This window comes from Lathyrus oleraceus, chromosome 6, assembly GCF_024323335.1.
Source record: "Lathyrus oleraceus cultivar Zhongwan6 chromosome 6, CAAS_Psat_ZW6_1.0, whole genome shotgun sequence".
Lineage (NCBI taxonomy): Eukaryota > Viridiplantae > Streptophyta > Magnoliopsida > Fabales > Fabaceae > Lathyrus > Lathyrus oleraceus.
Genome location: NC_066584.1, coordinates 361,848,820 through 361,863,707, shown reverse-complemented (window position 1 = coordinate 361,863,707; position 14,888 = coordinate 361,848,820). Strand labels below are relative to the sequence as shown.

Genomic DNA, 14,888 nt, shown 5'->3' with positions numbered 1-14,888 from the left:
TAGCACATAGCTTTTTATTCCCCTCAAGTCGCCAGCGGAATTCACTCCTGATCCCTGCCAGCGCTGATTCTTGAGCAGTATTTTTGGTCCTCTGCAAGGTTGTCTCCCATTTGGTATGGTGTTGACCTAAAATTCCCTGTAGAGTTGATAAATCAGATCCTTAGCAAATCTTCTCTCCTTCCATAGCAGGAATTGAGATGTTTCGATGATGGATGATTTATATTCATCCCCACTTTTTCTCCAGTTGATGCCTCCATCATGTCGAGATTTATCGAGTGTTGTAGCGATGATTCAGATCAGTGACATCTGTATCCTTTGTGATTATTTTGTCAGCATAATCATTAATCATAAATACATATACATATACATTCATACACCAGATATTTCATTATGCATTATTATCGCATTTTGATTCCTTATTTTTCTGATCCTCTACTATGGTGACATTATTCTTCCCCATGCAAATTTGGTACATCTTTCCTCACTCAATTGTAGAGTGTTAGCCCCTTAAGTAGAAAGAATTTAACCTTTCTCATTCCCCACTGAGTTATTTCCTCGTGGATGATTATTATTTCAACTTCCTCCCCAGTTGATTATCTAGATGAAACCACTCCCCCTGAGTTATATCCTCACTGGGTCAAGTCTTTATTTGACCGTTTCTTTCTAGCTCTTACATAGATATATGATTTGGTCCCTCAAAAGTCTATTACCCAGTAACTGGTAATATTCTTCTCGATTTGCGAGTAATTTACTTTTACCCAATACCCGGTAACAGTAATCTACTTCCTCTTATTTTTTTCCCAGTGGATTCGTTTTACGTTTCCCCAGGTAGTCTATCATTGATATGTTCATCCTAACCGATGACGGATATTCTTTCTTTTGAGTCTACCCTTGATATGTTCACCTTAACCGGTGACGGATATTCTCTCTTTGGGTTTCTACCTAGTAAAAAGGTAGATGTAATCCCTATTTCATTCCCCAAAGAGTTAATCCTTGATATGTTCATCCTAATTGATGACGGATTTCCTCCTCTTTGTGGTCTTCTACCTAGTAACCGGTAGTTGTAAATCCTGCTTTCCTATCCGAGTCTATCCTTGATATGTTCATCCTAACCGGTGATGGACATTATCTTCGGTATTCTATCCAGTAACTGATAGATATAATTCCTATTTTCTCACCGGCAGTATATCCTTGATATGTTCATCTTAGCCGATGACGGATATTCTTCCTTTTGAGTTTATCCTTGATATGTTCACTTTAACCAGTGACGGATATTCTATCTCTTTGGTCTTCTACACAATAACCGATAGTTGTAAATCCTATTTGGCATATTCCCCAACAGGTTGTTCTTACCCAGTAACCGGTCACGAACACACCTATTTTTCCTCAGCGAGTTGTCCTTGATATGTTTACCCTAATTGGTAACGGATCTCTATCTGTCAAGGTATGTTATCTTCCTACCCGGTAGCTGGTATTTGATAATATAATTTTGATACTCCTGTGTTGAATTTCATTCTTCCTCAGTTGAGTTTGGGCGCGTATTTCCTCAGCGAAGTCGCCAATCTCCTGTTTGGTTAAGGTATTTCAACTTTGTTCTGATCTACCTCACTACGCAAAAAAGGTTTTTTAACAGCGCATCTTAGACAGCGCTTTTAAAAGAAAGCGCTGTCTAAGGTTAAAATAAAAATAAAACACGGCAAATGTTCTAAAAAAATAATGAAAGCGCTGTCTAAGGGGGGGTCTTAGACAGCGCTTTTAGAAAGCGCTGTCTAAGACCCCCCCTTAGACAGCGCTTTTAGAAAGCGCTTTTAAATATAGACCTTAGTCAGCGCTTTTGAGAAAGCGCTGTTTAAAGTCTTTCGATTAAAAAAAAAAGTTAGGAGTAATTTACAACTAATAACTCGTGTCATCCATAGTTGCATATTCAAGCAACAAACACTTGAAACAATCATTTATTTCCACTATTAACCCAAAAAAAAATCATTTCCGCGCCCACCAAAAAATTAAAAAAAAATCACTCAATCACTCAACCAAACACCATTCTCTCCGTCCCCAAAAAATCAAATACAGAAAGAAAAAAAACCACTCTCAGTACGACACCGTTTCGCATCTCGCCGGCAACAATGGACGACGAAGAAGAACAACAAAAGCTTCCAGATCTAGTAAAAGCTCTCGTCCACCATCTACTTTCTCAAAACCTTCCCCCAAATTCCCCACCCTTAAACCCTACCTCCTCTCACTTCCAAAACTCCCTCCGTTACGCCCACCTTATTCTCTCCAGCCACCTCACTCCCTCCGTAACCCCCGATGCCGCCGCCATCGCCGAATCCATCAAACGCCGTCTCGCCACCGAAGGTAGATCCTCTGAAGCCTTATCATTCGCTGACCTATATACCAAATTCGTTTCCAAAGCCGCCGATGTTGATAACAAGTTGGCCCTACTTCATCTCTTCAATATCATTTCTCAAGATCGTAAAACCGCCGTTAAATCTCAACTCGATGCTTCCGTTTTTCTTCCGAATTTAACTATCTCCGATAACAACGTTGGTCCACGCCGTATTGAAAATAAGGGATGGAGCGACGGTGTTGTTGTTCTTGCTAAGGATCCTAATAATCGCCGCGACATTGCGTTTCATGAGTATGTGAAATTGGTTAAGGAAGAAAACGATGTGACGGAAGAGGCTATGGTGACTGATGTGCTTTATGCTTGTCAAGGAGTTGATGGTAAGTATGTGAAATTTGATAATGAGAATAACTGTTACGTTTTGTTGGATTCAATTAGGGTTTCTAGGGGAACTACGGGTATGGTTTATAGGCTTTGTGAGTTAGGGGTTTTGTTTAAGAAGGTTATTGGGTACATAGAGTAGAGTTTGGGTCGTTTTCAGACTGAAGATGTGGGAACTGTTGGCCAAGCTTTTTGTTCTGCTTTGCAGAATGAGTTGAGTGATTATTACAAGTTGTTGGCTGTGCTTGAGGCTCATTCTTCGAATCCGATTCCTTTGTTTTCTGAATCTGCAAGTTCTGTCATCAGAGAGCTATCATTCCTGTTGAAGATCAAAAGCCATTCCTTCATTCTGCTTATCAGAATCACTCCAAGGGCTTTCACATAGACATCAACATGCTTCCCAGTGAGTTGTTATTCATTTGCTATCTCTTTGATCTATAATATCATCATTGATTATCAACTGTGAACTTATATATCTCTAGTTGAAATTTATGATTTTTGGTTTTCCGTAGCATGATGATGTAAATCGTATAATTGTTGCAGAGCCATTAACGTCAATTGATGATTCGTCTTCTGCAAGTGATGGATCAAAGGTGCGCGTGGCTTATCAGGTATCGTGCGTAAGCAAGCGTTTGTATTTACTATTCAGCTGAACTATCCATGACATGACATTGTTTGTTGTGCTACTGACGAATCATTTGTTCGATATAGGGAGTGCCGGGAGCATACAGTGAGGATGCAGCTTTGAAAGCGTATCCAAATTGTGAGACTGTGCCATGTGACGATTACGAAGCTGCATTTAAGGTTCCATTATTCAATTTATGACTTGCTTGACGCTTTAGTTTCTGAATTATAACTGCTGTATTGATATATTCATATTTTTTCTCTAGGCAGTTGAACTGTGGTTGGTTGATAAAGCGGTTTTACCAATTGAAAATTCTGCGGATGGAAGCATCCATCGCAATTATGACTTACTTCTTCAACATAAGTTGAATATTGTCGGAGAGGTGCAGCTGCGTGCTAACCACTGTCTCTTAGGATTGCCCGGTGTGACAATGGAGGAACTCGTCAGTGTTGTGAGTCATCCTCAGGTTGGTTGGTTATCATGTACAATCTTGTAATGAATGAAATGATACATTATGTTTCCTATTCAAACACGCTGAATAATAGATATGCTTTAAAATCTGCAATGACTTTTGTTTAATACAATTTATCAGATTGCATCAAACGTATTTTCAATGGAATCTATTGGCTTATCTAAACAATGCCGTCATTTATGATTTGTGCAGACTCCTGATACTGCAAACTGTATCTCTAGAATATGCTTACATATTGACTATGAATAACCGAACTTTTCATATGCAGGCTCTTGCTCAATGTAGGACGGTGCTGAACGATTTAGGTGTTGATAAAGTTCGTGACCAGGATACTGCCGTTGCTGCTAAGGTATATTAAGAATTTTCTCTGTGTGAAAGTACATATGGACTAGTTTGTAGAGTGGCGCGTCATAACTATTGAGATTTTGTTGACAGACAGTGGCCATAAATTGTGTAAGACACACCGGAGCCATTGCAAGTTCCCGAGCTGCAGAAATATACGGCCTGGACATTCTTGCTGAAGGATTCAAAATCAGAAACAATTTGCTTTCAGTTAACACGAACAAACAGTAAGTGACTAGTAAATGACATAGCCTTGAAATGGGTTTTTGTCAAGTTTTTAATGGTGAGCTGAGTTCTTGATGTTTTATGTCAATGTGGATTCTCATGCAATACTTCAGTAGGATTTCTTCAAACCTGTTTATAATTTAAATAGTTGCTTGGCCTTTTTTGTGCTCAACAGTCTCAGTTACGGCATGCTGTATACGTGGAGGATTATGAAGAAGCTTCTAGGCTTCAGGTGGCGATTGCAGCTGCATCTAACAATGACAGTGTTGGAAAAGTGATATCTCTTCTCAAAGTAGGGATTTTGACAAATGGGTGTTATGCTGTTAGCTGATTTTTGTGAGTTACTTTTTCACTATATTGTATATAATTTAATTATGTCTGTATATTTTCTAATCTTGCAGAGAGCCATAAAAGAAGAGCGGTACCATGATGCAGCTTTTTTAAGAGATAAAGCTGGTGCTGGACTTGTGAGTTCTTATGGAATTTATTTAATGGCAACTTGCATGAATGTCTTTGAATTGTGGTGGAATTAGAATGTCAGATGCAATGTCATAGGGCGGCCCCAGTAATACATATTGGTGCTGAAATTGCTATTACCCGGGTTGATAATTTGTTTTTGACATCAAGACAACACTTTCCTCACCACTTCACTTATGAAACCAATAACTAAATTGTAAGGTGTTTTTGTAGACTAAATTTATTTTTGTATCTTGCTAATAAGCCGTGGAACCTAATGACAGTTATATTATGAGAGCCAGATAACGAATAATAATCCATTTTTGAAAACATTTAGTTTGCTTATTATCATGATTTCAAATTTTAAGGTGCATTTGTTTTTTCACTTTGATTTCAAATATGGATTATTTATATTAACGTGCATTTGTTTTGAATTTTTAGGAGCTACACCAAAATCAGTTCTTGAGCTTATGGATGTAAAGGATCTAACTCTATCACATGTTAAATCTCATTTGCAGGTATAATTATCTTCAACTCCTTCATTGCAATAGATCACTAAACATAGTTTAGTTATAATTATAATTACATTATTATGATGTTGTTAATATGTTGAGTAGTGTTGTGAGGTTGCGTCACAGAAAAACTTTTAGGATTTTGGTCGGTATAGATGTTGCGAAGTTGCGATACCGTAGTTTTTGCTGTTGCAGACGGTTTTCTAATCCTTGTGACTGTGAGGTTGAATAGAGTACGGTTCTGATAGCGTGTTTTAATGGTGCCTGTAATGGAATTATAATAGTAATAAAATATACAGTATAGTACAAGGAGTTGTTAATTTATGGATAAGTTTCAAATTCCAATGGTTAATTAATTTAATTTCCTTACAGAGAGTCTTTCACATCCTTAGCAAAAAATTGCTTTTATATTAGATATATTACTTTTATGTTATGTTACTGCTTGCACAAGAAAATGAGAAAGTACTATAAACACCATCATTTCTCAATGATCTCTTCTCTGTCATGTTTCAGCTACTAGCTAGTGGAAGAAAAGCTAGTAAAAAACAGGATTATGATATGTAAGTATATCTCTTTCCTTAGGATTTTGTGGGGGCTAATTCATAAGGGTATTATTAGATGGGGCACAAAGTTGAATAACTTAGTCCTAAAGCTAATTTCTTGGTAGACCCTAGCTAGAAATCTTGGTGCTAAATTGAATATTATTGTGTCATCAAATTCTAGTTAGAATGGTAAGACAAAAAGAGCCTCTAAATATTGAAATATATTAACATCTTTTCCATTACATATATTCTCTTAAAATCAAATCAAAGAATAAAATATCTTTACTTTATAAGATCATCTAAATTAAGTCCTATATATAATCTCAATAATACCGATATCTTGAAAAAAGATGTGTTCGTGTCCGTGTCGGACGCAGACACGATATTGACACTTATGATTATTTTCAATTTATTCATTATTAAAATTATTATTAGTGTCGACACGTCAGTAACAATATCGTATCCGGTTACCGAATCTGTGCTTCATAGTATATATATATATATATATATTATATATATATATATATATAATATATATATATATATATATATATTAATATAATAGAGAGAGATGCAATGTCACATGGGTGGGATAAAACTTTATTTGAATGAACAGAATAAGTAAAAGGGTCTATAAATAAGACAGTAAAAGATTGCTTTCTTTGGTCAGTATGAATGGTTTCCACTAATGGGAAATATTCTCTCATGTGTTTGGTAGTAACAGGGAAGCTTGGTTGCATGGTAAGCCAGTAGACTCAGTTGGAAACTTGCCTTGTATTGAGGTTTGTGAATATTACTCAATGCCTCCTTTATTTTTCAAGTATTATCTTTAGACAATGATGTTTTTAATATGGATGTCAAAAAAATGATAAGAATTCACCATTGAGTTTTTTATAGCAAGGTCTATACCTACTTGAAACACTGGTTTATTTGATTACTTTTTCATCCAATCATGGAAATTATACAGAGAGAAAAAGGAAATAATTTTCAAAAGCTTGCTGCTTTGTCCTTCACATATTCAAATTCACATATTCAGATTGGTGGACCAACGTACCTTTTTTACATTTGCTAATTACAAGGCTAAAAAAACTAATTTTGATGGAAAAAGTACAAAGCTTTAATGAATGATGGCCTACTTCAAAAGATACAAGAAATCTAAACCTATAAGCATTTTTGACTTAGTGTAATTAAAATGTAACCAAGAATTTATGCATGCTAGACCATCTTTTTTTTTTTCATATGTAGTGTCCTCAACAACGTAATCAAATAGACAGCGCTTTTAAGATTTAAAAAAGCGCTGTCTAAACCTTTAGCAGCGGAGGTTTAGACAGCGCTTTAAAGCGCTGTCTAAGGCTAAAAAAAGCGCTGTCTAAGGCTAAAAAAAGCGCTGTCTAAGGTCTTGTTTGTTGTAGTGCCTGTTTCCTCTGCATATTTCCCTTATTCCCCGGCCGAGTCCTTCCATTGATTTATTTTTGTGGAAGTTCCCTTGTGTCTCCAACAGTTTTTAAGTCGTAGACTGGCCTATGCATAACCGTTTATCCCCAGAGTCTCTGTCTCCCCAGTGAGTTTTTCCTTACGGAATGCATTATGCTCCTACGGACTTTCGGTTTCTTCAGATTCTTTTCCTTTTTCGCAATGTTTTCCCCACAGAGATTCGTTTTAACATTCATATCATATGCATCACGAGGTCTCTTATGGACCAAAATTTGTTTCTATATGTTGTTATTTAAGTCCATTCTACTGAGTCGATACGAATATTTTAACCTTCACCTCCTCAGTTAGAATGTCCTTAAATAGGGGCAGTTGTAAGACCCCAATTTTGACCCTAAGACCCCTCATGCTATTTCATCATTTGCATTAGCTTTGAGATCACACCTTGGCGTCCTCCTTACCCCTCTTTCATTGGGTTTGCATTGGGAGAGGTCACCAAGCACTTTTGATTGTATCATACTTTGTTTTTCATTATTTACTAACCAAAATACCAAAAATATGTCAATATATAGTTTGTTGCTTTTGTAGGTAGTGTGTATGCTCACATATGGTCTATCAAGCTCATATCTAGGGTTTGAGACCCTCAATGCAAGGAGTTCAATCAATAAATGGTTCACATTGTCTCTAATCATCATATATGGATCCCCATGATATTCACATCTCATTTTGATCAAGAAATCATCAAGTGTTTGGAGTTTGTTTGCCTTGGAAACCCTAATTCGTTTGGGTATCTTGTGTGACTTCTTCAACAAGTTTCTTCATTAATTGATAAAATATTTCAAGGGATACTTCATATTACACCATCCTACACATATATGATCCTCCATGAGTCCCAAAAGTCAAGAAAATGTCAAGCTAGTAAGACGGTTCATGGTGGTTGACCAGAGAAAGTCAACTAGTCAAAACTGGGGTTCCCTAGACCCTATCTCCTACAATTTTTGTCATATGAAAATGATTGCAAGATAAAAGTTACTCTAAATGATATTCCAAACAACTTTCAAGTTAAAGAAAAGATCTAGTTTTGCTTGGAAAGTCATTTTTTATGGTGAAAGATTATAGGTCATTTTGTCTGAACTCTAGTTTGGAGGTCAACTTCCCAAGACCATAACTAGCTCAATTCTTATGAGATGAAATCCATTCAAATTCCATGATCAAATTCAAGGTGTCTAATTCAACTTTTATGTTTGGAGTAAGCTCAAATTCAACTTGAAAATGCATGTGCCAAGAAGAAACGTTATAGGTCATTTTGGGCCAATACCATTGAACAAGTGATTTTCCTCAACTTCTAAAATGCATAACTCCTCCATGCCAAATACAAATGAGGTCAAGTTTGTGACAAAATAGAAGAGGTTTGAAATATCTATAACTTTGATGAAAGAACTTATTTCATTTTAAGTCCATAGAAAACATTATCCAAGGTGGAAGAAGTGAACATTTGACTTGGGACTTAGAAAATTTTCAAATATGTTCGATTTCCCAAACTTCCACCTCAAACTTAATCATTATCCAAGATTCAAATGGAAACGTGTTCAACATGAAAGTTATTCCCCTTGATCTCACGTTTCCAAAAACTCCAAGATCGTCGCCTTTGGATCAAAATTGAGGGACTTGCACATGGCTCTATTGTGGGAAGTGTTTTGGCAAGTTTTGGATTCAAGTTATCATTCTTCTTTGCATGGTTCATTGTAATGACTTCAACATCAATTGCACACGAATTGGAGATGGATTGCATCATCCCTTAGGCCCAAATCATTGCACATGCATCCATGCAAGATGGTTTCCAAATTTGGCAAAAGTTCAAGTGGTGCAAAAATCAATTTCATTGCCTATTTAAACAAGCTAATGGCTTCAGAATTAACATCAACACCTTGCCCAAGCTTTGCTATACTGATCCAAACCCTCACTGCCAGAGAATTTATGAAGCTTTCTCTTGAAATCAATATTTAACTTCATCTTCTGTTTGGAAGTTCAAACTCCGGAAATTCACTTCCCTTTTCATCTCAATTGGCTTCTGCAAGCAAGAGGAAGAGGAAGCAAACAAATCCAGATCAAGATTAAGTGAAATTGGATCAACTCGAAGGTGATTTTTCATAAACTTCATCTCTTTGATTCTCTCTCAATTCTTCACCATTCTTTGTCATTTTTGGTTGTCTGAAGTCCTATCAATGTAGGTAAGAAGATTGAGTTAATTTGAGGTTAAATCGAAGAAACTCAGTTCATGATGCTCAAAATTCAAATCCATGTATCTTTTTATATACTTGAAATTGGAGAAAATTGAGGCCAGATTCGAGCTCCTGAGCATTTTTACTTTAAATCTATGTCTTTGTGATTTCATTTTGGTATTGGTTGATGGTGGACCAATCCGGTGAGGTCCACCGGAGTAGAAGACCGGAACCCTAGCTCTGGTGTGTGTTGTCACACCTCTCAGCCACAAGATCCATTCAAATTATTTTAATCTTAGCCCTTAGTGCTGATTACCCCGCGTACAACATATTTGACTTGGTGCATGGTGGAACGCGCGCGTCTGGCCATTTGATCCGCCACCTTAATTAATGAGGGAGATCTGATGACCCTTGTTTTTTTATTTATATTTTATTTTTTTGATTTTTCATTTAATCCACTTATTTTGATTAATTCATATTAATTTCATTTTTAATCCAAAAAATATGGGACTTTCACCAAAAAAAATTAAATATTTTCCTCTTTCATTTTCTGAATTAAAACTATTTTTTGGATTAGTTTTGATATTTTTCATGAATTAATGGTTTTTGTGCATATTTTTAATTGTTTAAAAATACTTCTGGCTTTTCAAAAATCATGAATTTTTTTATCTAAGATCCTTTGACCTTGTTTGACCTAGGATAAATCTCTTGGCCATTTATTTGGTGTTTTGAAGTGGTTTTAGGTTTTGACCAAACTAATTTTAACTTAAATGCATTTATAATTTGATTTTTAATTGATTAATTGTATAGAAATTATGTTGAGCCTTTTTTATTAACTTGTGATGTTTGACTATGTGTTTGGGCCTTGGTCAAAGTTGATTTGACTTTTGTTAAGTTAAAATCATTGGATTTAGGGGATTGATGAAATGTATATTTCATCTACCAAAATGAATGAATGATTTTAATTTGATAAAATTCCTCCCATGACCAATTTGTGTTTCTCTCACCTCCCTTCCCTCTTCATCTTCAATCCTATTCTCTCCCATCCTTTTCATTGACCAATGAAATCTAATATCCTAAGGCTAATTGGTTCATCAATAACATTGTGTTAGATGAACCAATACAAGTATTGATGAGATATGTCTATCCTTTGATTTTTTTCTTTTTGTGTGTGGTATGTTTTAGGAGTTTGGTTCATTATACCATATCTCTAACATGCATTAACACCAAAAAAATTATTGCCCGACCTCAGATAGTTGTGACTTCTACATAAGTCCAATTATGATTGCTTAACATAAAGCTAAATTTGACCCTAAAGGCATAAAATTTTAGTAATTGAGATTGTAAATCTCCCCCCTTTCATGGTATTGTGTGGAAACTTGGCCTTTTTTCCTTCCTATGGAAGATGTCTTGGTTCAAGGATCCATGCTTGTGAACAGAGGGGTAAGTGTTCTCCAAAGAATGACTGAATCAATTGAAAAGCAAAACATCACTAACATCTTCAAGTCATTTACCATTCATTGTCATTTACATAACATTTAATTTGTTAATGTTTATGTCATTTTCACTTTATTCATTTGAGTCACATATTGTGATTGTATATATTTGTTTGTGTATTTTGTTTGTGTTTGTGGTCTTAGGACATTAAAATACTTAATAAACAACAAAAACCTTAAAAAATGTTTGTGTGGACTGTTGGATTTGATTTGAGCTTTTAGACTTAGAATTAGGCAACATCCCCTATGCAAAAGGACTTGGCCAATGCAAACATTTATGAGACAAAGTTATTGTGATTTAAGCTTTCATCTGATGCAAGTATTGAAAACCACTTGAATTCATCTGCTACATGGTCTGGATGCAACTATTATTTTGATCTGGTACCTAATGCCTTATTCTCAGTTAATCAAGGAATATTTCATCTGGTGCATAAGAAGGCAAAGAAGACTACTAGCTATTGTATTTGCATGCTTGGGTATGACCATCTTTATTTGATGCCTTGCTTGACATTGCTAATTGCTTGCTGATTATTGCTTGATTCAGAGTCCAAAGGGAAAATGGGTTTTCTATATGACATTCTTGTCTGTTGGATTGCATCCTATTGGTCAGATCTTTTTAACTCTTAACTTTTAATTTTATGCTTAGGATTAGTCTCTTCATCTCCTTCCACTTCTTAAATTTCAAAATCTCTCCCCTCATTTTAAAATATTCTTTGCTTGTGATTTCAAAATTTAGACTTTATTTCAAAGTAGAAACTTTGGCTTTATGCCAATGAATTTTTAAACTCCTTTTCTTAAATCAAACTAGTAAATAAATATAATCATATTGACTTAAAATTTCTAAAATACAAAAAGAACTAACACCCATCCAAACTTTTAGGCCCTTTGTGTCTCTTTTAAACTTAAACTTTTGTTAAAACCAATCCACTCATTTTGAAATTGATGCCACGAACTACGAGGTTTTGATCCCTCATTTTTATGTTGGCACGTAGGCACAAGTCTGAAGGTTTTATCAAACACAAAAATAAATTAATGAATTCTTTTCTCATCCCCACTATCTATTTGTTGCAAACATCTTTTATATCAAAAACACTTACACACATAAAAAAAGGCTCCCTAGGAGTACTTAGGACACTTTGGGTGCTAACACCTTCCCTCTGTGTAACCAACCCCCTTACCTGTAATCTCTAGCATTTTATTAGTTTTAATTTTAAAACTTCTTATCTTTGGGTTTTGTTCGTACTTTTCCCTTTTCCTTTGAAAATAATAAAAGCGCGGTGGCGACTCTGGTTTTATTGACGTTAAATTTATCTATAGCTTAATGGTCATGAATTTACCGCTATAAACTACCTTTCACATTAACCTGCCTCGTCAGAGATGAAGAGGACGACGGTCTACGGTGGCCGCCACCGTCTTCACTGGCCATACTCATCAGAAAACCACCCAGATCCAAAACGAAACAACACCAACTCTCTCTATTTTTTTGTCTTCTACTCAATTTCGGCCTCCAAAAAAGCAACAACTTCACCAAATGGTCGGATCGGGGGACCAGGATTCTACGAACCTTTACTCACAAAAACCAATAAATATCAACATAAACCTTGTTTATTTCACACTCGTAAACACGATTTTGCAATCAAAACACCCAAATAATCAAGCAAAATACAAGAATAACCCTTAGCCCCAAATTCCAAACCCTAAACCCCGTATTTCAATAACTCATCGCCATTACATGTTTCAAACGGGAATGAAAATGCGAAATAACAAGTGAAGTAAAGGTTCAACAATAAATCAAGTTCAATGAAGGATCTACCAAGCTCGAGTGCTTCAAGTGATATCTAGGTAAATCTCAATCTCTCTGCTTTGCTTGCTTCAATACCGCCCTCTCCTTCTTCTCTTTGTTTGGGTGATGCTTTTGTACGTGTGTGGCTAGGCGTGTGGGTTTTGTGTAACTCAGATTGTATGAGATTTGGGATCAGGGATCAGGTTGGCTAGTGATATGTGTGAACATGTTTGATCAAGGGTGAGGATCGATTTGGAGTATATTTTCTGTTGGTTATGAATTCCAATTTCATTTAGTTTGTGTTTGTTGAAACTTAAATGAAATAAGTTGGAATTTGAATTTGTTTTTTATTGTAAACGTGAATTTGAGTGGTGCCAACTTTGTGGTGTATGTATGTTCAAGTAGTATGTATCATGTATATTGAGTATGATTGATGTGCATTTGCTCTAACTGGTTTTATTTTTGTATTGTGTATGTATATCGGTAAATTTTTGAGATTAAGATATTGATTAACTTAACTCACAAAGAAAGAGTCTCCACCACGCTTTTATTGTTTCCAAAGGAAAAGGGAAAAAGTATGAACAAAACCCGAAGATGTTTTAAGACAAAAACTAATAAAAAGAGAACAAGGATCCGAGGTTAGTTATGAAAATGGGAGGTATTAACACCCTAAACATCCATGGTACTCCATGAGAACCTCTTTGAAAATGTTCCTTTTGGTTTGAAAATGGATATTGTTTGCAAAAGATTAGAGAGATGGGAAAAGAAATATTTTTTTTATAATTTTTGTGTTTGCCAAGATCTTTTGAAGTCTCTACCTACGTGCCAATAAAGTGAAATGGAGGATCAAAATCGTGTAGTTCATGGTAAACATAACAAAGGTGTTTGTTTTGATTCATTTTTAATGAAATGAAATTTTGTAATTTTAAGGAGAATACTCAACTAGTCACCCACAAGTATGAGATCTTGCATAATCATGAGAAGGGCTCCACTAGATGTCTTAAATGGAGAAGAATAATCATCAATACTATGGGGATAGGAGAATTATATCTCAAATATTGAAATGACTCATGTTTAAACTTTGAGAAAAGTTTTAAAAGAAAAAGTGCACAAAGGGCCACAAAAACAATTTGAATGAGTTATGCATTTTTAAAGTCTTTTGAAATTGATCTAAATATGCTTAAGATGGATTAGCATTTATTAGAAAAGGGTTTTGAAAATCACTTGACAAAAGTCAAGGTTTATCAAGAAAGTGATTCAAGTTTAAAACAAGAAGGTTTTGGAAGAGAGGGAAGTTTTTGAGAATTAAAGAAAGGGAGGAGATGAAGAGACTATCTTAGAGCACAAAGTAAACACTAGGGAGGAAATATATAACCAAGAAATAGCAAGCCTCAGCACATAAGTCAAGCAAGAATTCATTCCTTTGGATTAAGCCTCAAGAAAGCCACATAAGCAAATAATAATCCATGTATCAGATGAAACCAAAGTAACTCAACCAAGTCTCTAAAATAAGTATAAAGTCAAAGGTACCATATGAATCCCAAGGTCTTATATCACAAACCCGCAAAAGAAAAGGTCATATTCCAAAATCTAAGTCCATAACTCCACAACATTGCTAAGGATGGTAACCACAAGTCCAATGAATCAGGAGAACCAAGTTTCTTTTAGGTTTTTCTTGTTAATGTTTTCTTTACAAAGATATGAAAGTAAAGTCCAAATGGACAAAGAACAAATGACATAATCACAAACAATATGATATGAAATGCTAAACATAAAGTATAAAGTAAATCACATAAAGTAAAAAAGCATGAAGTAAATGACTTGGAAATAAAAGTTAATACAAGTAAAAATGTTATTAAATGGTGTTAGAAAGAAAAAATGACAGATGTTTTGGTCATTTTTTGGAGAACATTCAACTATTCACCCACAAGCATGAAGATATGAACCTATACATCATTTATGAGAAGGGCTCAAACTTGGATAAAATCAACAAGTATGTCACTAGCTCTCACAAATGAAAAGGGAACAATATTTTCACACAATACCATGAGGAGTAT

The 14,888-nt window shown here is 35.2% G+C and overlaps 1 protein-coding gene across 15 annotated transcripts in view; it reads left to right on the top strand.

Annotated features, from left to right (window-relative positions):
* Positions 1 to 1,964: 1,964 nt before the first annotated feature.
* The window catches only part of LOC127092216 (arogenate dehydratase/prephenate dehydratase 1, chloroplastic), a 46,284-nt gene continuing 33,360 nt past the window's right edge, over positions 1,965 to 14,888 (top strand). For 2 of the 15 annotated variants that reach the window (XM_051031057.1, XM_051031058.1), the window contains exons 1-12: positions 1,967 to 2,724; positions 3,032 to 3,128; positions 3,269 to 3,336; positions 3,437 to 3,529; positions 3,616 to 3,816; positions 4,091 to 4,171; positions 4,258 to 4,391; positions 4,565 to 4,681; positions 4,791 to 4,856; positions 5,287 to 5,363; positions 5,871 to 5,917; positions 6,624 to 6,681. In XM_051031057.1, the coding sequence (XP_050887014.1) occupies positions 2,695 to 2,724; positions 3,032 to 3,128; positions 3,269 to 3,336; positions 3,437 to 3,529; positions 3,616 to 3,816; positions 4,091 to 4,171; positions 4,258 to 4,391; positions 4,565 to 4,667 (807 nt within the window). In that variant the 5' untranslated portion in view covers positions 1,967 to 2,694 and the 3' untranslated portion in view covers positions 4,668 to 4,681; positions 4,791 to 4,856; positions 5,287 to 5,363; positions 5,871 to 5,917; positions 6,624 to 6,681. Of the gene's footprint in view, positions 2,725 to 2,933; positions 3,129 to 3,268; positions 3,337 to 3,436; positions 3,530 to 3,615; positions 3,817 to 4,090; positions 4,172 to 4,257; positions 4,448 to 4,564; positions 4,682 to 4,790; positions 5,063 to 5,286; positions 5,364 to 5,870; positions 5,918 to 6,617; positions 13,299 to 14,888 lie in introns of those variants that run through there. The other 13 variants (XM_051031055.1, XM_051031052.1, XM_051031059.1 and 10 more) reach the window with 12 other exon arrangements.